The following is a 23,219-nucleotide window of genomic DNA, read 5'->3' as shown; positions in this document are numbered from 1 at the left end:
GCAACGAAGAATTGATGCTTCGCATCTCTCTCCCTTCCTGTCTGTTTGTCCCTATATGTCCCTCTCTCTGACTCTCTCTGTCTCTGTCAAAAAAATATATTAGTAGAAAATTATAAGCATTTTACAAGTCTAGAAAACAGAAAGATTACTTTTACCTGGGGAGATTAAGGAAGTTTTAGATAGAGAAACTTTTAGATAGATTTCACTCATACATGGAATCTAGCAAACAAAAGGAACTAACAAGCAAAACAGAGACAGTCTCATACATAGAAAGCAAGCTGACAGCTGTGAGAGTGGGTGGGTGAGGGAGGTAGAGGGATAAAACAAAAAAGGATAAAAAAAACTTAAGGACATGGACAGCACTGTGGTGATTGCTGGAATGGGGAAGATGGAGGAAGGTATAGGGGGAGGAATAATGATGGACGAGGACTTGACTGGAGGAGTGAACACACAGTACAGTGTACAGAGATGTGTTGGAGAATTAGGCACCTGAAACCTGTATAATTATGTTAACTGGTGTCACCATAATAAAAATAAATAAAATTTAAAAAAGAAAAATTTTCTTAAAAAAATAAAGATATGTAGAGTTTCTCAAGCTGACAAATGAAAGAACAAAGATTAAAATATAAATGCAATACAAAGCCCTGACAAGATGGCGCAGTGTCGAGTGTCCACCTGGCATATGGATGTCCCAGGTTTGCAGGGCACACAGGAGAAGTGATACAAATGCAAAGTATGAGGGAGGTAAATGGGAAATTTAAACTAAACTGGTTGGTTTAGCTAGAGCCAATATGAAGCCAAAGTACAGATTTATAAAAAGTGGGGTTGGTTTATATTGAAGAGGACCTTGAACACTAAACTAAATGGATTTTGGCTCTATTCCACTGGCAATGAGAAGCAACTCAAAATTTTTGAGCAGGAAAAGCAGTATCAAAGTTAAGCTTCATGAAGATCCATCTGATAGCCATGACTGTCAATGGCAAGAGTAATGAGGAGGAGGCTCTAGCCAGGTAGCTCAGGTGGTTAGAGCATCGTCCTGATACACCAAGGTTGCAGGTTCGATCTCTGGTCAGGTCACATACAAGAAGCACCCAGTGAAAGCATAAACAAGTGAACAACAAATCAATCTCTTTCCCCCCCATTCAAAAATATTTTTAAAAGAATGGTTAGGAGGATATTGTTATGTTCTAGGTGACAGAAAATGAGGCCTAAAAATTAAGAGAGCTAGCCTGAGGATAGAGAGGAAAGGAGATGAGAGGAGAGCAATGGGGAGGAGAGGGGAGGAGCGGGGGGAGGGAGGATAGGAGAGAGATATGAGAAATACTATATAGTATAATTAGCAAAGACAAGGGAGAGGTCCAAATTGATGGCAATCATATAGATGTACTGTGAGAATTAAATGAGTTAATATATAGAAAGTATTCAGAAAAGAGCCTCACAAGACTAAATGTTAAGTAAATGCTACTACTGTCATTAATATTGATGAAAAACAGTGGTAATCAGGATTAAATGTGAAGTTCAGTAACAGAAAAATGATATTGATCTTTATGAATAACTTATTCATATTCTTTGTTGATCAGAAAAATCTATTTTTGCCTGGCCTGTAGTGGCGCAGTGGATGGAGCATCAACCTGGAATGCTGAGGTTGCCAGTTTGAAGCCCTAGGCTTGCCTGGTCAAGGCACATATGACAAACAATCAATGAACAACTAAAGTGAAGCAGCTATGAGTTGATACTTTTTGCTCCCTCACGCCTCTCTCTCCTCTCTATGTAAAATCAATAAATAAAATCTTTAAAAAGTGAAAAATATATTTTCTCTTTTTTAAAAATAAATTTTATAAATATATTAAATGGTACTACATTCCTCTTAGAAGAGGTACGGTATATATGTTAAAGAAAGAAAGAGGAAAAGAGCTTGAAGATAGAAACAGAACATCTTAATATAAACTAAAACCTGATATTGTCTGGCCACAATGAACCCTGGATATGTTATTCAATTTCTGTGTGTTTGTTTCTTTCTACATTACATTACAATACTTACTGTAAAGTAGTTGACAGAATAAATAAAAGTAGTGTAGGTCCTGGCTGGTGGCTTCAGTGAATAGAGCGTTGGCCTGGCATATGGATATCCTGGGTTTGATTCCCAGTCAAGACACACAGAAGAAGCGATTATCTGCTTCCCCACCCTTCCCTCTCCCCCTTGTCTCCCTTTTGCCCTCCTGCAGCCAGTAACTCAATTGGTTCAAGTGTGGCCCTCAGTGCTGAGGATACTAGAAGGTTGGTCTGAGTGCATCAGCCTCAGGTGCTAAAAATAGCTGGTACTTGAGCAACGGCCCTAGACCAGTTGTTGGATGGGTCTCAGCTGGGGTGCATGTAGGAGTCTGTTTCACTATCTCCTCACATCTCACTTTAAGAAAAAGGTAGTGTAGGCCCTGGCCGGTTGGCTCAGCGGTAGAGCGTCAGCCTAGCGTGCGGAGGACCCGGGTTTGATTCCCGGCCAGGGCACACAGGAGAGGCGCCCATTTGCTTCTCCACCCCTCCGCTGCGCCTTCCTCTCTGTCTCTCTCTTCCCCTCCCGCAGCCAAGGCTCCATTGGAGCGGAGATGGCCCGGGCGCTGGGGATGGCTCCTTGGCCTCTGCCCCAGGCGCTAGAGTGGCTCTGGTCGCAACATGGCGACGCCCAGGATGGGCAGAGCATCGCCCCCTGGTGGGCAGAGCGTGGCCCCATGGTGGGCGTGCCGGGTGGATCCCGGTCGGGCACATGCGGGAGTCTGACTGTCTCTCCCTGTTTCCAGCTTCAGAAAAAAAAAAAAAAAAAAGGTAGTGTAAAGAAAAGGTAACATGTTAATTTAGACTATAATTTGTAGTTTCTGAATTGAAGATTTGCCCTTTAATTCAAAGACAAAGTAGATACTAAAAAGCCTACTCTTACCTTCTTTGAGAAGAGTAAAGACTCCTTGCTTATCCATGCTTAGATCCAAAGATAAATGAGAGCAGTCTGTAAACGCGATGGCCTCTTTGGTATCCTGATTTATGTGATATATAGCAATGGGGATTTCTATAAACTGGCCAATCTCCACATCAGCATGAAATGGTAACAGTTCCATTTTGTTCAGTTTCAGGACATATATCTAGAGGGAAAATATTCATCCTTCAAGAAAGGTGTGTTAGCCTTACCAGTGGTGGCACAGTGGATAAAGTGTCAACCTGGAATGGTGAGGCTGTTGCCTCTAAAACCGGGCTAGTCAGCGTGGGGTTGCTGGCTCAAGCAGGAGATTATCCTTATGATCCCAAAGTTCTCCAGTTTGAGCCCAAGGTTGCTGGCATGAAAAGTTCAAGGCTGCTGGCTTGAGCAAGGGGACACTGGCAAAGCCCCAGTCAAGGCACATATGAGAGGCTCAATGAACAAGTAGTTGATGCTTCTCACCCTCTCTCTCCTTTTGTGTTTCTCTCTCTCACTCTCTCAAAAAAAAGCATTCCTTAAATATTTAAATACAGACATATTGAATACATAAACATATATGTATGTTTTATATACAAAAATATACTATAAATAAACCATGTCAACACAAGAAATTATTATTATTATTATTATTATTATTATTATTATTTTAGGTGAGAGGAGGGGAGATAGTGAGGCAGACTTCTGCATGTGCCCCAACTAGGATCCACCCAACAATCCCATCTGGGGCTGATACTTGAGTACCTAGCTATTTTTAGTGCCTGAGGCTGATGTGTTCCAATGGAGTTATCCTCAGTGCCTGGAGCCATGCTCAACCCAATCCAGCCACTGGTTGTGGGAGGGGAAGAGGGAGAGAAGGTGGTGGTAGGGGGAAGAAGCCGATGGTCGCTTCTCTTGTGTGCCTTGACTGAAAATCAAACTGGGATGTCCATATGCTGAGCTGACACTATCCACTGAGCCACAAGCCAGAGCCCTGAGTTAACACAGTAAATTAAAAAATTTTTAAAAAAAAGACACAAGGATAAGTCTCTCCAAGCAAAAAAGAAGGGCCCCGAAAGAAACAACTTGGCTGATAGCTTGATCTCAGACTGCAAACCTTCAGAACTGTAAGAAAATAAATTTCTGTTGTTCAAGCCTCCCCCCCCACACACCCAAATAACTGATACAGCCTGGCCTGTGGTGGCCAGGAATGCTGAGGTCACCAGTTTGAAACCCTGGGCTTGCCAGGTCAAGGTACACATGACAAGCAACCAATGAACTAGCTAGAGTGAAGCAACTTGTTCCCACATCTTTCCTCTCTCTGTAAAATCAATAAATAAAATCTTTAAATATATACACACATATGTATGTGTAGGTGTATGTGTGTGTGTAGTAAGTGCTGAACATGTCACTCATTTCAGTCCTTGATCAACTGATTTGACCTCTCTAAAGCATCTAACACCATAGAACAGGTTCTGGCAAATTATGGCCAGTACACAATTTTCTTTGTTTTTGTAAGTTAAAAATAGATTTTATATTTATAAAGGGTTATAAAAAAACAACAACAAAGAACAATATAAAATAGAGACTGTATATGGCCTACAAACACTAACATATTTTCCATACAGCTTTTTTTTTTTTTACAGGGACAGAGAGAGTCAGAGAGAGGGATAGATAGGGACAGACAGACAGGAACGAGACAGAGATGAGAAGCATCAATCATCAGTTTTTTGTTGCGACACCTTAGTTGCTCATTGATTGCTTTCTCATATGTGCCTTGACCACAGGCTTTCCGCAGACCGAGTAACCCCTTGCTCAAGCCAGCGACCTTGGGTCCAAGCTGGTGAGCTTTTTGCTCAAGCCAGATGAGCCCACACTCAAGCTGGCAACCTCGGGGTCTCGAACCTGGGTCCTCTGCATCCCAGTCCGACGCTCTATCCACTGTGCCACCACCTGGTCAGGTTCCATACAGCTCTTTACATGAAAAGTTTGTTGATCTCTGATACAGAGGAATTCTTTTCCCCCCTACTTTTTCTTGATGTCTTTTAAATAATATCTTATACTGTCTTTGCTATAGATAACCTTTCTTTCCACAATTTACATATTGAAATCCTAACCCCCAAAATAATGGTATTAGGAGCTGAGGCTTTTAGGAGGTGATTAGGTCATTAGGGTGGAGCCTTTATAAATGGGATTAGTGCCCTTATATAAGAGATCCCACAGAGCTCCCTAGTCCCTTTCACTATGTAAGTTTACAGCAAAAGGACAGCCTTCTATAAACCAGGAAGCATTCCCTCACCAGACACTGTATCTGCTGGTCCCTTGCTTTTGGACATTCCAGACTCCAAAACTCCCATATGTCCCTTGACTGGGTAAGCCCAGGGATTTGCACCAGAGACCTCAAGAGTTCCAGGTCAACACTTATTCACTGCGCCACTCCAGGTCAGGCAGACTTTAGATTCTTTAAAGTAGAGATGTTTCTGTGAAGGTTCTACAGTACCTATTATGGTGTTAAGTGCTCAAGGATATTCAATAAATACCGAATGATAACAAAACACTAAGTCTTGCAAGGAACAACAACATACACCAACAAATATATATATAATTGTGTGTGTGTGTGTGTGTGTGTGTGTGTCTGTGTGACAGAGACAGAGAGACAGACAAAGAGAGGGAAAGATAGGGAGAGACAAACAGGGAGGGAGAGAGGTGAGAAGTATCAAGTCTTGTTGCAGTACCTTTGTTATTCATTGATTACTTTCTCATATGTGCCTTGACAGGGGTGGGGGGCTACAGCAGAGCAAGTGACACCCTGTTCAAGCCAGTGACCTTAGGCTCAAGCCAGTGACCTTGGGCTTCAAGCCAGCAACGTTTGGGCTCAAGCCAGTGACCATGGGGTCATGTCCATGATCCCATGCTCAAGCCAGTGACTCTGTACTCAAGCTGGATGAGCCTGCACTCAAGCCAGCAACCTCAGGCTTTTGAACCTGGGTCCTTAGCATTCTAGGCTGACGCTCTATCCACTGCGCCACCTCCTGGTCAAGCCTACTATATTATATAACCATTTTCCTGGTTTTCTCCCACTTTTAATATATGTTACTGTAGCCTGACCAGGCAGTGGCACAGTGGATAGAGCATTAGATTGGGATGCAGAGGATCCAGGTTCAAAACCCTGAGGTCACTGGCTTGAGTGTGGGCTCATCCAGCTTGAGTGCAGACACATCAGCTTGAATGTGGGCTCACCAGCTTGAGCGTAGAATCATAGACATGACCCCATGGTCACTGGCTTAAACCCAAAGGTCACTGGCTTGAAGTTCAAGGTCACTGCTTGAGCCCAAGGTCGCTGGCTTGAGCAAGGAGTCACTGGTCCTGCTGCATCCCCCTGGTCAAGGCACATATGAGAAAGCAAACAATGAGCAATTAAGGTGATGCAACTGTGAGTTGATGCTTCTCATCTCTCTCCCTTACTGTCTGTCTGTCACTGTCTGTCCCTCCAGCTCTCTCTCTAAAAATAAATAAATAAATAAAAGTTTTCAATCTTTTAGAAGCAAGGCTGACAAATATATTGAACTAGAAATAAAGTTATTATGAAAGTCATATATATGTTAATAACAAAATACAACAGTAAAAACAGATATCATTAATTATTGAATATATTCCAAGCATTGGAGTAAACATCATCTCATTTAATTCTGACAATAATCCTTTGATATAATACTATTATTATCCCCATCTTCGAGATGAGAAAACACAGACATTAAATAACTGGGCCTGACCAGATGCTGGTGCAGTGGATAGAGCATCGACCTGGGATACTGAGGACCCAGGTTTGAAACCCTGAGGTCACTGGCTTGAATGTGGGCTCACCAGCTTGAGTGTGGGGTCACTGACTTGAGTGTGGGATCATTAACATGATCCATGGTTGCTGGTTGAGCAAGGGGTCACTGGCTTGGTTGGAGCATCCTGGTGAAGGCACGTATGAGAAGCAATCAATGAACAACTAAAGTGCTACAACTACGAGCTGGTATTTCTCATCTCTCTCCCTTTTGGTCTGTCTCTTTCATTTAAAAAAATTATAATAAAATAAAATAACTGACTATTAAGTGAAGCAGGATTTAATCCAGGTTTAAGAATATTTAAGGAATATGTACTTCCAAATTGAATTTTTGCATCATTTTCTTAAATAGCCAATTTGGACTAGAAAAAAATTTTTTAATGTATGACTGTACTTAAATTTAGACAGCAGAAAAAACAGAGAAATAAAAATAAAATAAATAAATTTAGACAGCAATGCCTCAGGGGCAATAAGAAGGTTTTTTGGAGAGTTGTTTACCTTAATTTCTCCATATCGAAAGGGATTTTGTACGTCTCGGGCCAACACAGTACTGTTGCCCCTGACCTGACCTGCAGTCACCACTCCTTTAGTGGTCACCATAGCCACTGTTTCATTAGAAGAGGTCCAGGTGAAGTTGCCACTGCCACCCTCTACCTGTGAAAAAACACAACCTTTTATTTGATTCCTATGGGAGAAAAATGTAATTTAAGCAAAGATGTAAAATCTGGTAAAATAAAGTTTAAGAAATACTAGAAATATATAATAAATTATTTCTGGGCACATGAAGAAACTGTGATGTTATAGTAAAAAAGGGGAAAGAAAATGCCAAAAGGAGGTAATGTAACAGCAGTACCACAAAAGTCAATAAAAGGCACAAAGAAGCTTGACAAAACTTTATAAAATTCACAAGGAAAGGATAAATGGAAGAGAAAGCGTACCAAGTTTTTTTAGAATGATAGTATTCAAGAGCATGATTTGGTTGTCACCAAAAACTGAGTTATACTGTTAGAATTAGGGGGAAATAAAATTTAACATTAGCCAAATTTCAATAAATTAAGCTATCTGAGAAACTGACATCTCTTGGTGAATTCCATATTGTAGGACAACATACCTGTACTTTATAATGATATAACGCTCCCACAGGATGAAGAGGAAATGCCAGAAAGGTGGGTATAAGCTTGATGGGAAAATAAATCTTTACTTCTTGCTGATGTATAATTGGAAATTTTATAGGCTGAATATTTTTATTCTAGAAGAGCAGAAAAAAGGGAGCAAAATGTAGATTTTATGAGGAGTGTTCTTATGATATACATTCATATTCAAAGCATTAGCAAAATGGTGTTCTGATTACTCAACCAGTTTCTATCTACAAAAGAAAAAGAAATAAATGTTCTTATTTATTAAAGAAGCACAACTACTATGTTTCATTAATAATAAAAGAAATTTAACAACAACAACAACAACAAAATAATAATAAAAGAAATTTTGCCAGACCCAAAGTAAGTATTATAATCAAGGAAAGTAGTTAAAATTTTCTGAAATGAAAGAGTTGTACATAGGGAAGGAAATCATAGAAAGAAAGTCCCTTGTACATTCATCACATAAGTATATAAACCATAAAAGCAAAGGAATATTACAAACTATTCAGAGGGAAAAAAAGAGAATATTTAAAGATGCCGGGGTGGCCCTGGCCTGTTGGCTCAGTGGACAGAGCATCGGTCTGGCATATGGACATCCCAGGTTCGATTCCCAGTCAGTGCACACATTCAGGTATCTTTAGAAATGGAAACTTATCTAGAAAATTATTTTCATGCCTCTTTTATTAACAAATAGAAATATATCATTAATGAATTAAAACATATATACCAGGAAGGTCCCTATGTAAACAATATAAGTTGGCCCTGGTTGGTGGCTCAGTGGATAGAGCATTGCCCTAGCATATGAACATCCCGGTTTGATTCCCAGTCAGGCACACAGGAGAAGCAACTGTCTTCTTCTCTTCCCCTTCTCTCCCTCCTCCTTTCCTGCAGCCAGTGGCCTCAATTGGTTTGAGCTTTGCCCCAGGTGCTAAGGATAGTTTGGTTGGTCTGAGTGCATCAACCTCGGGCATTAAAAATAGCCTGGCTGAGGCCCTGGCCATTTGGCTCAGTGGTAGAGCGTTGGCCTGGCGTGCAGGACTCCCGGGTTTGATTCCCGACCAGGGCACACAGGAGAAGTGCCCATCTGCTTCTCCACCCCTTCCCCTCTCCTTCCTCTCTGTCTCTCTCTTCCCCTCCCGCAGCTGAGGCTCCATTGGAGCAAAGATGGCCCGGGCGCTGAGGATGGCTTTGTGGCCTCTGCCTCAGGCGCTAGGATGGCTCTGGATGCAACAGACCGACGCCCCAGAGGGGCAGAGCATCGCCCCCTGGTGGGCGTGCCGGGTGGATCCCAGTCGGGGGCATGTGGGAGTCTGACTGCCTCCCCATTTCCAGCTTCGGAAAAATGCAAAAAAAAAAAAAGAAAGAAAGAAAGAAAGAAAGAAATGAAGTGTACACTAACTGAAATGAAGAATAATTTATAGGGAATCAACAATAGAATGGATGAAGCTGAGAATCAAATCAGCTATTTGGAATATAAGGAAGCAAAAACAACCCAATCAGAATGGCAAAAAGAAAAAAGAATCCAAAACAATGAAGATAGTGTAAGAAGCCTCTCAGACAATTTCAAGTATATCAACATTCATGTCATGGGAGTGCCAGAAGAAGAAGAGAGAAAGCAAGAAATGGAAAACTTATTTAAAAAAATAATGACAGAAAACTTCCCTAACTTGGTGAAGGAAATAGACATACAAATCCAGCACAGACAGACCTAAACATGATGAACTCAAAGTTGCTCAAACCAAGACATATCATAATTAGAATGCAAAGTTTAAAGACAAAGAGAGAATTTTAAAAGCAGCAAAAGAAAAGCAGTTAGTACTTGCAAGGAAGCTCCCTTAGACTGTCAGCTGATTTCTCAACAGAAATTTTGCAAGTCAAAAGGGACTGGCAAGACATATTCAAAGTGATGTGCCTGACCAGTGGTGGCGCAGTGGATAAAGTGAGGACCTGGAACACTGAAGTTGCTGGTTCAAAACCCTAAGGCAGTAGCTCTGAGCATGGGGTCACTGGTTTGAGCAGGGGATTGTCCACACAATCCTAAACCCAAAGGTCGCTGGCATGAAAAACCCAACATTGCTGGCTTTAGCAAGGGGACACTGGCTTAACAATGGTAAAGCCATGTACTAGAAGCAATCAATGTACAACTAAAGTGAAAGCAACTATGAGTTTATGCTTCTCACCCTCTCTCTCCCTTCCTGTCTTTCACTCTCTTTCTCTCTCAGAAAAACAAATTCAAAGTGATTAAAAGCGAGGACCTACAACTAAGATTACTCTACTCAGCAAAGCTATCATTTAGAATTGAAGGACAGATAAAGAGCTTCCCAGTCAAGAAAAAGCTAAGAGTTCATCATCACCAAACCAGTATTATATGAAATGTTAAAGGATCATGCTTAAGAAGAAAAAGAAGGAAAAGATAAAAATATAAACAATAGGCCCTGGCCAGGTGGTTCAGTGGATAAACCATCATACTGGTACACTGAGGTTATAGGTTCAACCACTGGGCAGGGCAGGTATGAGAAGCAATCAATAGTATACAACTAAATGAAACAACTAAGTGGAACAACTAATTGATGCTTCTCTTTCTCTTTCTCTCTCCCCTCTTCTTCTCTCTCTCTCTCTCAAATCAATGGAAAAATAAAAAAATATGAACAATAAAATGGCAATAAATATAAGTCTAGCAACAATTGAATCTAAAAAACCAAATAAACAAATAAACAGAAAAGAAACAGACTCATGTATACAGAGAACATTTTGACAATTGCTAAATGGGAGGGGGTCGGGAGATGTGTGGAAAAGGTGAAAGGATTGGGAAGTACAAATCTGTGTTATAGCCTGACCAGTGGCTATAACACTGGTGGTGGCGCAGTGGATAGAGTATCGACCTGGGATGCTAAGGATCAAGGTTCAAAACCCTGAGGTTGACAGCTTGAGCAAGACTCATCTGGCTTGAGCGTGGGGTCGCCAGCTTGAGTACAGGGTTGTCAGCTTGAGTATCAGATTATAGACATGACCCCTTGAGCGTGGGATTGTAGACATGACCCCATGGTCACTGGCTTGAGCCCAAAGGTTGCTGGCTTGAGCCCAGGGTCACTGGCTTGAGCAAGGGGTCACTGGCTCAGCCAGAACCCCCTGGTCAAGGCAAATATAAGAAAGCAATCAATGATCAACTAAAGTGCCACAACAAGTTGATGCTTTTTATCTCTCTCCCTTCCTGTCTGTCTGTCTCTCTCTTGCTTAAAAAAAACCAAACAAACTGTTGTTACAGAATAGTCATCAGGATATAAAGTACAGCTCAGGGAATATAGTCAATAATATTCTTTTTGTGTGTGTGTGTGACAGAGACAGAGAGAGGGACAGATAGAAACAGACCAGAAGGGAGAGATGAGAAGCATCAATTCTTTGCTGTAGCACCGTAGTTTCTCATTGATTGCTTTCTCATATGTGCCTTGACCAGGGAGCTACAGCAGACCGAGTGACCCCTTGCTCAAACCAGCAACCTTGGGCTCAAGCTGGTGAGCCTTGCTCAAACCAGATGAGCCTGTGTTCAAGCTGGCAACCTCAGGGTTTTGAACCTGGGTCCTCCACATCCTAGTCAAATGTTCTATCCACTGTGCTACCACCTGGTCAGACTATAGTCAATAATATTCTAATAACTATGTATGGTGTCAGATAAATGCAAAATTTATTGGAATGATCACTTAGTAAGTTATGTAATGCCTAATCTCTGGGTTATATGCCTGAAACTAATATAATAATGTATGTCAACTGTAATTGGAAAAATAAAAATGATTTAAAAAAGAAACAAACAAACAAAAATAAGCCCTTTATTGCTAATTTTAATTGCATTATGCCTACAGATCAGGGTAATGCTGATATAAGGGCCTCTTCTATGATAGTCATAAAAGTTTTAGATTCCTTATCGGGATCTTGAGTTGAAAATTTAAAGCCCTGATGTATTTTCTTTCCCCGTGTTACATAGCACACTTAGAAATAACAACCAAATCCATTATATCCATGATTTTCACTAACATGTTTTATGGCAGCAACTACTTGGTTACCAAAAACCTTGCCTTCTACATGCACTTGACTGTAGTGTTTACAGGTTAATAATTTAAGTAGCTGTTTTGCTGTGGTATGTCATGGACTACCAATGCCCACTTTACCACTGGAAACAGGATCATTAACACTTTAACAATAATAATATCATAATATCAGAGTATCCAGAACCAATTTAGGAAACCCAACCTTGCCTGACCAAGCGGTGGCGCAGTGGATAGAGCATCGGACTGGGATGCAGAGGACCCAGGTTTGAGACTCTGAGGTCGCCAGCTTGAGTGCAGGCTCATCTGATTTGAGCAAAGCTCATCAGCTTGGACCCAAGATCTCTGGCTCAAGCAAGGGGTTACTTGGTCTGCTGTAGCCCCACAGTCAAGGCGCATATGAGAAAGTAATCAATGAACAACTAAGGTGTTGCAACGAAAAACTAATGATTGATGCTTCTGATCTCTCTCCATATCTGTCTGTCTGTCCCTATCTATCCCTCTATCCCTCTCTCTGACTCTCTCTCTGTCTCTGTAAAAAAAAAAAAAAAAGAGAAAATCCAGCCTTCAAGATGGCCCCCCAGTGATCTCTACCTCCTGGCATTCCACCGTGTAGTCTCCTCTACATTGTATCAGGAATGGTCTGAATGGCCAACAGAATATAGAAGAAGTGCTTAAATTAGAAAAGAAGAAAGATAAAATCAGTGATCCACTATAAGATTTGTTTTACCAGAAGAAACTTAAGAAAGAAAAGTAAGTCCAAAGCAAAATGAAGGGAATAATAATGATAAAAGCATAAACCAATGAAATAGAGTAGACAAAAAATGTTTTAAAAAATAGATGAAACCAAAAGCTTTTGCTTTGAAAAAAGCAATGAAATCAATAAACTTCTATGCAGACTCATGAAGAAAAACAATAGAAACACAAATGACTGATATCTGGAATGAAAGAGGGGATACCACTACATATCCTATAGATATCAAAACCAAATAAGGCAATATTTTGAACAATTTTGTGTGACAAATTCAACTGCTTAGATTAAATGAAACTTAGGTTAAACTCCTTCAAAAACACAATCTACCAAATTTCATTCAAGAGGAAATAAATATCCTAAATAGCTGTCTGTATATTAATTAAAAAGTTGAATTAATAGTTTTAAACTTCCCATACACCAATCATTAGTGAAATGTAAATAAAAATCACAATGAGATACCACTTCATATCTGTTAAGATGGCTATTATAAAAAAACAGAAAATAAATTATGGTGATGATATAGAGAAATCAGAACTCTTGTGAATTGCTGATGAAATGCAAAATGGTACTGCCAATGTGGAAAACAGTATTACAGTTCCTCAAAGGTTAAACATAAAATTACCAATGCCTGGCTGGGTAGCTCAGTTTATTAGAGTGTTGCCCTGATATGCCAAGTTTGTGGGTTTGATCCCCAGTCAGGGCACATACAAGAATCAAACAATGAATGCATAAAGAAGGGCAATAAGGCTACTGGTGGTAATGCAGTGGGCAGAGTTTTGACCTAGGACATTGAGGTTCCAGGTTCAAAACCCTGAGGTCCCTGACTTGAGTGCGGGCTCATCTGGCTTGAGTACACACCATCTTGAGTGCAAGGTTGCTGGCTTGAGTGTGGGATCATAGAGATGACCCCACGGTTGCTGACTTGAGCACAAAGGTCACTGGCTTGAGACCAAGGTGTCTGGCTTGAACAAGGGCTCACTGGCTCAGCTGGAGCCTCCTCAACCCCCTGTCAAGGCACATATAAGAAGCAATCAGTGAACAATTAAAGTGATGCAAGTATGGATTGATGCTTCTCACCTCTCTCCCTTCCTGTCTGTCTGTCTGTCTCTCATTTAAAAAAAAAAAGTGGAACAACAAAATGTTGTTTTTCTCTCTCTCTCTCTCTAAAAATCAATTTAAAAAATTGTCAATGATCTAGCAATTCTAGTTTTGGGTATATACCCAAAAGAACTGAAAAAAGGCCCTGGCCGGTTGGCTCAGCGGTAGAGCGTCGGCCTAGCGTGCGGAGGACCTGGGTTCGATTCCCGGCCAGGGCACACAGGAGAAGCGTCCATTTGCTTCTCCACCCCTCCGCCGCGCTTTCCTCTCTGTCTCTCTCTTCCCCTCCCGCAGCCAAGGCTCCATTGGAGCAAAGATGGCCCGGGCACTGGGGATGGCTCTGTGGCCTCTGCCTCAGGCACTAGAGTGGCTCTGGTCGCAACATGGCGACGCCCAGGATGGGCAGAGCATCGCCCCCTGGTGCGCAGAGCGTCGCCCCTGGTGGGCGTGCTGGGTGGATCCCGGTCGGGCGCATGCGGGAGTCTGTCTGACTGTCTCTCCCTGTTTCCAGCTTCAGAAAAATGAAAAAGAAAAAAAAAAAAAAAAAAAAAAAAAAAGAACTGAAAAAAGGCACTTTACAAGATATTTGTATACCCATGTTCATAGGAGCACTATTTACAACAGCCAAAAGGTGAAAACAATCCAACTCCATCAACAAATAAATGATAAATAAAGTGTGATATATGCACACAATGGGATATTATTCAGACTTAAAAAGGAATGAAATTCTGACACATGCTATAACATAAATGGACCCTGAACACATTTAGCTAAGTGAAATGAGACAGATACAAAAGGAAAAATATTGTGATTACACTTATACGAGGAACTTAAGTAGTCAAATTCATAGAGCCAGGAAATAGAATGGGGGTTACCAGAGGATAGGGAAAATAGAAAGTTATTGTTTAAGGGGTACAGAGTATCATTTGGGGAGATGATAATATTCTGCAGATGGATGGTGGTAATGGTTGCACAACAATGTAAATGATGTAAATATTTTTAATACCACTGAATTATACTAAAAATGATTAAAATGGTAAATTTTATGTTATGCATAGCTAACCACAATAATAAATAAAACTTCCAGCCTGACTGATGTTGGCACAGTGAATAGAGCATTGACTTGGAACACTGAGATCCGAGGTTCAAAACCCCAAGGTCACTGGCTTAAGCACAGGCTCATCTGGCTTGAGCACGGGATTGCTGGCTTGAAGCCCAAGGTCTCTGGTTTGAGCAAGGCTCAAACTTAAACTGAGTCACTAACTCAGTTTAAGCCCCCAGTCAAGGCATGTATGAACATGTAATCAATGAAAAACTAAGTGACACAACTACAAGTTGATGCTTCTCATTTCTCTCCCTGCTAGTCTCTCACTCTCTCTAAAATAATAATAATAATAATAATAATAATTAAATAAATGAAACTTCCCACAAAGAAAATTCCAAGCTCAAATATTCTCATTGATAAATTCTACCAATAATTAAGGAAGAAATGACACTAATTCTATACAAACTTTTCCAGGAAATAGAAAAAAATTACAACTCATTTTATGAAGTCAATATTATCATAACATCAAAAGCTGATAAAGACATTATAAGAAAAAACACAAAAGGGAAAATCTACAGGCCCTTAAGAATATATTCAATAAATGTAAAAGTCTTTAGCAAATTAACCTGACCAGGTGGTGGCGCAGTGGATAGAGTGTTGGACTGGGATGTGGAGGACCCAGGTTAGAGACACTGAAGTCACCAGCTTGAGTACAGGCTCATCTGGTTTGAGCAAGGCTCACCAGCTTGGGCCCAAGGTCGCTGGCTCGAGCAAGGGGTCACTCGGTCTGCTGTCTCTCCCTGCTAGTCTCTCACTCTTTCTAAAATAATAATAATAATAATAATAATTAAATAAATGAAACTTCCCACAAAAAAAATTCCAAGCTTGCCTCCCCCCGGGCAAGGCACATATGAGAAAGCAATAAATGAACAACTAAGGAACCACAACGAAGAATTGATGTTTCTCATCTCTCTCCGTTCCTGTCTGTCTGTCCCTATCTGTCCCTCTCTCTGACTCTCCTTATCTCTGCCACACACACAAAAAAAGTCTTTAGCAAATTAAATCCAGCAATGTATAAGAGGATAACAAATCATGATCAACTGAAATTAATCTCAAGACTAAAATATTGGTTTAATATTTGAAAATCAAATTGAATGATGATTATTGTTCATATGAACGTGAGCTACAGGATATTACTGTATATTCTTCTTACATATATTAACTGATAAAGTTCTTTTTAAAAGAAATCTGGCATATCTATAAATAATGTATCACTGAGTAAGAATAAAGAAATGTCATTTGTTTATATATTAGAATCACACTTTGAAAAAATCTTTTTGCCTGACTAGGTAGTGGCGCAGTGGATAGAGCATTAGCCTGGGAGCTTTGAAACTCCCCCAGGTTTGAAATTTTAAGGTCACAGGCTTGAACAAGGGCTCTCTGACTTGAGTGTGGGCTCACCAGCCTGAGTGTGGGGTCATTGGCTTGAGCGTGATATCATAGATATGACCCCATGGTTGCTAGCTTGAGCCCAAAGGTCACTGACTTGATCCCAAAAGTCACCAGCTAGAGCAAGGGATCACTGGCTCAGCTGGAGCCCCCAGTTGAGGCACATATGAGAAAGCAAATAATGAACAAATAAGGTGTCACAACTATGAGTTAATGCTTCTCATCTCTTTCCCTTCCTGTCTGTCTATCCTTGTTTATCTCACTCACTCTCTCACAAAAATATAAATATATATTTTTATTAATTTTAGAGAGAGAAGAAGGGAGAGAGACAGGAATATCAATCTGTTTTTATATGTGCCCAGGCAAGGGATCGAACCAGCAACTTCTGCACTTCAGGACAAAGCTCTGACCAACAAACCATCAGGCCAGGACAAGAATCATACTTCTATAAAACACATTGATCCCAAGATTTCTTATATTTAAGTGGGTAGATATATTTGCATGTGTCCACTGATGTGTTTGTGCATGACTACATAAACACAAAGATAACATTTTTTTTAGATATTTATAGGTTCTTAGAATCATTAGGAACTTACATTAAAAAATATATAAAAATAGGCCTGACCTGTGGTGACACAGTGGATAAAGCACTGACCTGAAACACTGAGGTTGCTGGTTCTAAACCCTGGGCTTGCCTAGTCAAGGCACATATGGGAATTGATGCTTCCTGCTCCTCCCCCCTTCTCTCTTTCTCTCTCTCTCCTTTTTCCCTCTAAAACTGAAAAAATAAAATCTAAAAAAAAAAAGAGTAAAAATATATAAAAATATAGGAAATAGTGGATTACTCTCCTAATAATAAAAACAATGTGAATGACTAAAAGTTTACTTAAAGAGTGTTTGAGAAATGCTCTGATATGATAATAACAAAAATCTCAAAACATATACATATTTGGCCCTGGCTGGTTGGCTCAGCGGTAGAGCGTCGGCCTGGTGTGCGGGGGACCCGGGTTCAATTCCCCGCCAGGGCACACAGGAGAAGCGCCCATTTGCTTCTCCACCCCTCCCCCTCTCCTTCCTCTCTGTCTCTCTCTTCTCCTCTCGCAGCCAAGGCTCCATTGGAGCAAAGATGGCCCAGGCGCTGGGGATGGCTCCTTGGCCTCTGCCCCAGGCGCTAGAGTGGCTCTGGTCGCCACAGAGCAACGCCCCGGAGGGGCAGAGCATCGCCCCCTGGTGGGCGTGCCGGGTGGATCCTGGTCGGGCGCATGCGGGAGTCTGTCTGACTGTCTCTCCCCGTTTCCAGCTTCAGAAAAATACAAAAACAAAACAAAACAAAAAAATATATATACATATTTCTTAATTTACAGCACAACATATTAGACAGAAACATTACATGTAATTGACTGGCATGTAAATCAGATTATGTAAAGCAAGTAAGTAAATACATTGAGACTACTGTCAGCCCAAATAAGGGCTTTGGTTGATAGTCTAAACCTGATGAGAAGCCATGGAAAAGTTTACATGAATAAATAGGTATTTCTACAAAAATATATTAGAAAATCAAGCAATGTAAATTGAGAGATTTGCAGACTAAAAAGTAAAATCCATATTGGTCATCTAAATGGAGGTGGAGCCTGACCAGGCAGTGGCGCAGTGGATAGAGCGTCGGACTGGGATGCAGAAGACCCAGATTCAAGACCCCAAGGTTGCCAGCTTGAGCGCGGGCTCATCTGGTTTGAGCAAAAGCCCACCAGCTTGAACCCAAGGTCGCTGGCTCCAGCAAGGGGTTACTCGGTCTGCTGTAGCCCCATGGTCAAGGCACATATGAAAAAGCAATCAATGAACAACTAAGGTGTTGCAACACGCAATAAAAAACTAATGATTGGCCCTGGCCGGTTGGCTCAGTGGTAGAGTGTCCGCCTGGCGTGCAGAAGTCCTGGGTTCGATTCCCAGCCAGGGCACACAGGAGAAGCGCCCATTTGCTTCTCCACCCCTCCCCCTCTCCTTCCTCTCTGTCTCTCTCTTCCCCTCCCGCAGCCGAGGCTCCATTGGAGCAAAGATGGCCCAGGCGCTGGGGATGGCTCCCTGGCCTCTGCCCCAGGCGCTAGAGTGGCTCTGGTTGCAACAGAGCCACGCCCCGGAGGGGCAGAGCTTCGCCCCCTGGTGGGCGTGCCGGGTGGATCCCGGTTGGGCGCATGCGGGAGTCTGTCTGACTGTCTCTCCCCGTTTCTAGCTTCAGAAAAATACAAAAATACAAAAAAAACCACAACCCCCCCCCAAACACTAATGATTGATGCTTCTAATCTCTCTCCGTTCCTGTCTGTCCCTGTCTATCCCTCTCTCTGACTCACTCTCTGTCTCTGTAAATAAATAAATAAATAAATTTAATTAAACTAAAAAAAATAAATGGAGGTGGAATAGCATTGACAAATTCAGCACCAATTCATGATAAAACTTCTTAACAAACTAGGCACAGAAAAGAACTTCTTCAACTTAAGGATGAGCATCTACACAAAATCTACAGCACAAAAACAAAACAAAACAAAAAAACCCTACAGCTAACATCACACTCAATTGTGAATGCTTTTCCTTTAAGATCAGGAATAAGGCAAATATGTCTATTCTTGCCACTTTTATTCTATTTGTAGTAGAAGTCCAAACCAGTAAAATGAGGCAAGAACCAAAGTCATACTGATTGGAATGAAAGGAGTAAGCTACCTTTATTCATATATAATATAACTGTATATGTAGAAAATCCTAAGTAATCTACACAAAAAATACTATTAAAATTAATAAGAAGCCTGACCAGGTGGTGGCGCAGTGGATAGAGAGTTGGACTGAGACACAGAGAACCCAGGTTCAAAAACTCGAGGTTGCCGGCTTGAGAGCGGCTCACGAGCTTGAGCGTGGGGTTGCTAGCTTGAACATGGGATAAAAGACATGACCCCATGGTCACTGGCTTGAGCCCAAAGGTCACTGGCTTGAAGCCCAACATCACTGGCTTGAGCAAAGAGTTACTCACTCTGCTGTAGCCCTCCATCAAGGCACATATGAGAAAGCAATGAACAACTAAGGTGTCATAATAAAGAATTGATGCTTCTCATCTCTCTCCCTTCCTGTCTGTCCCTATCTATCCCTCTCTCTGTCTCTCTCTCTCTCTCTGTCTTTATCTCTGTCTCTGTCTCTGTCTCTCTCTCTCTCTCTCTCACACACACACATACACACACACAAGAATTAATAAGTAAACTCAGCAAGGTTTCGAGATTCAAAGTAACATCCAAAAAATTAATTATAATTCTATATCCCAGCAACAAACAAAAGTAGAAATTAAAATATATATTTAGAGCTTAAAAACACAAAATAGTGACAAGTTTAATAAAAAATATGTTCAAGACCAGTACATCCTGACCAGGTGGTAGCACAGTGGATAGAGCACTGGACTGGGACACAGAGGACCCAGGTTTAAATCCCTAAGTCACCAGCTTGAGCGCGGGCTCACCAGCTTGAGCACGGGGTTGCTGGCTTGAGCGTGGGATCATAGACATGACCCCATGGTCGCTGGCTTGAGCCCAAAGGTTGCTAGCTTGAAGCCCAAGATCACTGGCTTGAGCCCAGGGTCACTGGTTTGAGCAAGAGATCACTTGCTCTGCTGTAGCCCCCTGGTCAAGGCACATATGAGAAAGCAAACAATGAACAACTAAGATGCTGCAATGAAGAACTGATGCTTCTCATCTCTTTCCCTTCCTGTCTGTCTGTCCCTATTTGTCCCTCTTTCTCTGTACCTGTTTATCTCACTTAAAAAGAAAAACTGAAAAAATAAAAACAAAGACCAGTACAATGAAAACTACAGATATCATTGAAAGAAAAAGCACTTTTTTTTTTCTTTCATTTTTCTGAAGCTGGAAACAGGGAGAGTCAGACAGACTCCCGCATGCGCCCGACCAGGATCCACCCAGCATGCCCACCAGGGGCGACGCTCTGCCCACCAGGGGGCGATGCTCTGCCCCTCCGGGGCGTCGCCATGTTGTGACCAGAGCCACTCTAGCGCCTGAGGCAGAGGCCACAGAGCCATCCCCAGCACCCGGGCCATCTTTGCTCCAATGGAGCCTTGGCTGCGGGAGGGGAAGAGAGAGACAGAGAGGAAAGCGCAGCGAAGGGGTGGAGAAGCAAATGGATGCTTCTCCTGTGTGCCCTGGCCGGGAATCGAACCCAGGTCCTCCGCTGGCTAGGCCGACGCTCTACCGCTGAGCCAACCGGCCAGGGCAAAGCACTTTTTTTTAAGTGAGAGGAAGGGAAATAGAGACAGACTCTCCTATGCGCCTCTACTGGGAACCACCCTGCAACTCCCCTCTGAGGCTAATGCTTGAATCAAACAAGCTATCCTCAGTGCCTGAGGTCAATGCTCAAACCAATTCGAGCCATTGGCTGCAAGAGGGAAAGAGAGAGAAAAAGGGGAGAGTGAGGGGAAGGGAAGCAGATGGTCACTTCTCCTGTGTGCCCTGACTGGGCATTGAACCCAAGATGTTCACATACCAGGCCGACGCTCTATCCCTTGAGCAAACCAGCAGTGCCTGAAAAAAAATTTAAAAGGGTTCCAGTCAATATAACAGAATAGGTAAATGTGGTACTTGATTCCTTCCACAAGCACATCAACATTACAACTAAACTACAGAACCATTATTCAGAACTGCCTGAAATCTATTGTAGCTGAACTGAAGTCCTACAACTAAGAATATAAAGAAGAAACCACATCAAGACTAGTAGGAGGGTCCTGACCAGGTAACTCAGTTGATTAGAGCATATCTAACACACCAATTGAAGGTTCAATCCCCAGTCAGGGCACATACAAGAATCAACCAATAAATGCGAGTGGAATAAAAAATTAATGTTTCTCTCTCCCCTCTTCCCCCCTTTCTCTCAAATAAAACAAAACAAAGTAAATGAAGTCCTATCCTTCCTTAAAAAAACTGGTATGAGGGACAGAAACATAGAATTGGCTGGTACCAAACCAACATGTGGCAGATAAAAATTGGGGTATCTGGGCTGCAAGGCACATACAAGAATCAAGCAGGGAATGCATAAATAAGTGGGACAACAAAAATTGATGTTTCTTTCTTTCTCTGTTTTTTCCCTTCCCTTGCTTTCTAAAAAATAAATAAACAATTACTTTAAACAATAAAATATTGCCATCTGCAACATGGATGAACCTAGAAGGTACTGGGCTGAGTAAAATAACTCAGACAGAGGAAGACAAATGCCATTTAATTTCACTTATATGTAAACTCTAAAAAACACCAAAATAATCCAAGAAGTAGAACAGAAACAGACTCATAGATACAGAGAACATTCTGATTGTTGCCAGATAGGAGGGGGCTTGGGGCATGGGTGGAAAAGGTGAAAGGATTAAGAAGTACCAATTGGTAGTTACAGAATAGTCATAGGAATGCAAAATACAGCATAGAGAATGTAGTCAATAATATTGTAATAACTATGCATGGTGCCAGATGGATACTATTTACTGGGATGATCACTTAGTAAGTTATATAATGTCTAATTATTGGATTATACACCTGAAACTAATATGATATTGTATGTGAACTGTAATTGAAAAATAAAAATTATTTAAAGCCCCTCCCCCCCAAAAAAACTATTGTGATTGGGTAGCTAATTAGACTGGGTGGTTAATAAAGGCCTCTCCATGGTAGTGACATCTATATGAAAGATAAAGGCACTGGTGAGGCAAAACGCAGAATAGCATTCCAGATAGAAGAAACAGCAAATACAGATGCCCTGGAATAATATAAGATCAGTGATGTAAGTAGGGCTACATCACCTTGAGCTTTCTAAGCCAAAGTAACTGCAGAACCAGTCCCAAGTTATTTTATCCTGTTTTAGGGGACACTAAGGTGCTTTTCAGAGACAACAGATCAAAACTGCAAGTCATGCAGGTGAAGCATGAACACAAAGAAAATTTTCACCTCCAGATGCACTTGAAACCAAAGTTTCTTCTCTCCCTCAAAACAAAGAATGGAAACATAACTGGAACTTGAACACTGGAACTCTTTCAGAAGCAGAGGGTCCATTGTCCAGAGAGACCCTATGTTTATGCCCCTTTACTATAATGGCCAAGCTCCAAAGTCTTCCAATTAAAATTTGCCCAGCCAGCACTTTTACATACCCGGTCCCCTTATACCCTTAAAAACGTACCCCAAATGCTGAACTGGGGAGTTTGGGCTTTTGAGCATTAGCATCACATTCTTCTGGATGATGCCATTTACAATAAAAAAGCCATCTTTCTCCACCACAAATAAAAAGAAAAAAGAAATTTTGAAAGTCCTAAAAGTGGAAAGTAATATTATGTTCAAAACTCCCAACTAAAAATCCCAGCAGGTGGGAGATGTCCACAGAAGTGGCAAAGTAGGAAGCTACAAGTGTCTGTACCAGTGTAGAAATATAAAAAAATGAGCAAAAATATCAGTATAAACTTTGTTAAAACTTTGGAAAATATTCAAATGTTTATAGCAAACAAGTAAATGTTGAGCCTGACCAGGCAGTGGCACAGTGGATAGAGCATCGGACTGGGATGCAGAGGACCCAGGTTTGAGACCCCAAGGTCGCCAGCTTAAGCATGGGCTCATCTGATTTGAGCAAAGCTCACCAGCTTGGACCCAAGGTCGCTGGCTCAAGCAAGGGGTTACTTGGTCTGCTGTAGCCCCATGGTCAAGGCACATATGAGAAAGCAATCAATGAACAACTAAGGTGTTGCAACACGCAACAAAAAACTAATGATTGATGCTTCTCATCTCTCCGTTCCTGTCTGTCTGTCCCTGTCTATCCCTCTCTCTGACTCTGTAAAAAAAATAAAAAAATAAAAAATAAAGAAAATTAAAAAATCAAGTAAATGTTGAATCAAGAAAAAGGTGA

General features: G+C 41.4%; 1 protein-coding gene across 2 annotated transcripts in view; it reads right to left on the bottom strand.

Moving 5' to 3' along the window:
- NUP210L (nucleoporin 210 like) overlaps positions 1-23,219 on the bottom strand; it is a 148,838-nt gene that overhangs the window by 66,812 nt on the left and 58,807 nt on the right. For both annotated transcript variants that reach the window (XM_066262044.1, XM_066262045.1), the window contains exons 11-13: positions 7,885-8,022; positions 7,272-7,427; positions 2,933-3,131 (exon numbers count right to left, since the gene is read on the bottom strand). In XM_066262044.1, coding sequence (XP_066118141.1) covers positions 2,933-3,131; positions 7,272-7,427; positions 7,885-8,022 — 493 coding nt within the window. The remainder of the gene's footprint in view (positions 1-2,932; positions 3,132-7,271; positions 7,428-7,884; positions 8,023-23,219) is intronic.

Source organism: Saccopteryx bilineata, chromosome 2 (assembly GCF_036850765.1).
Source record: "Saccopteryx bilineata isolate mSacBil1 chromosome 2, mSacBil1_pri_phased_curated, whole genome shotgun sequence".
In the NCBI taxonomy this organism is placed as follows: Eukaryota; Metazoa; Chordata; class Mammalia; order Chiroptera; family Emballonuridae; genus Saccopteryx; species Saccopteryx bilineata.
This window is presented reverse-complemented; position numbering and strand designations above follow the sequence as displayed.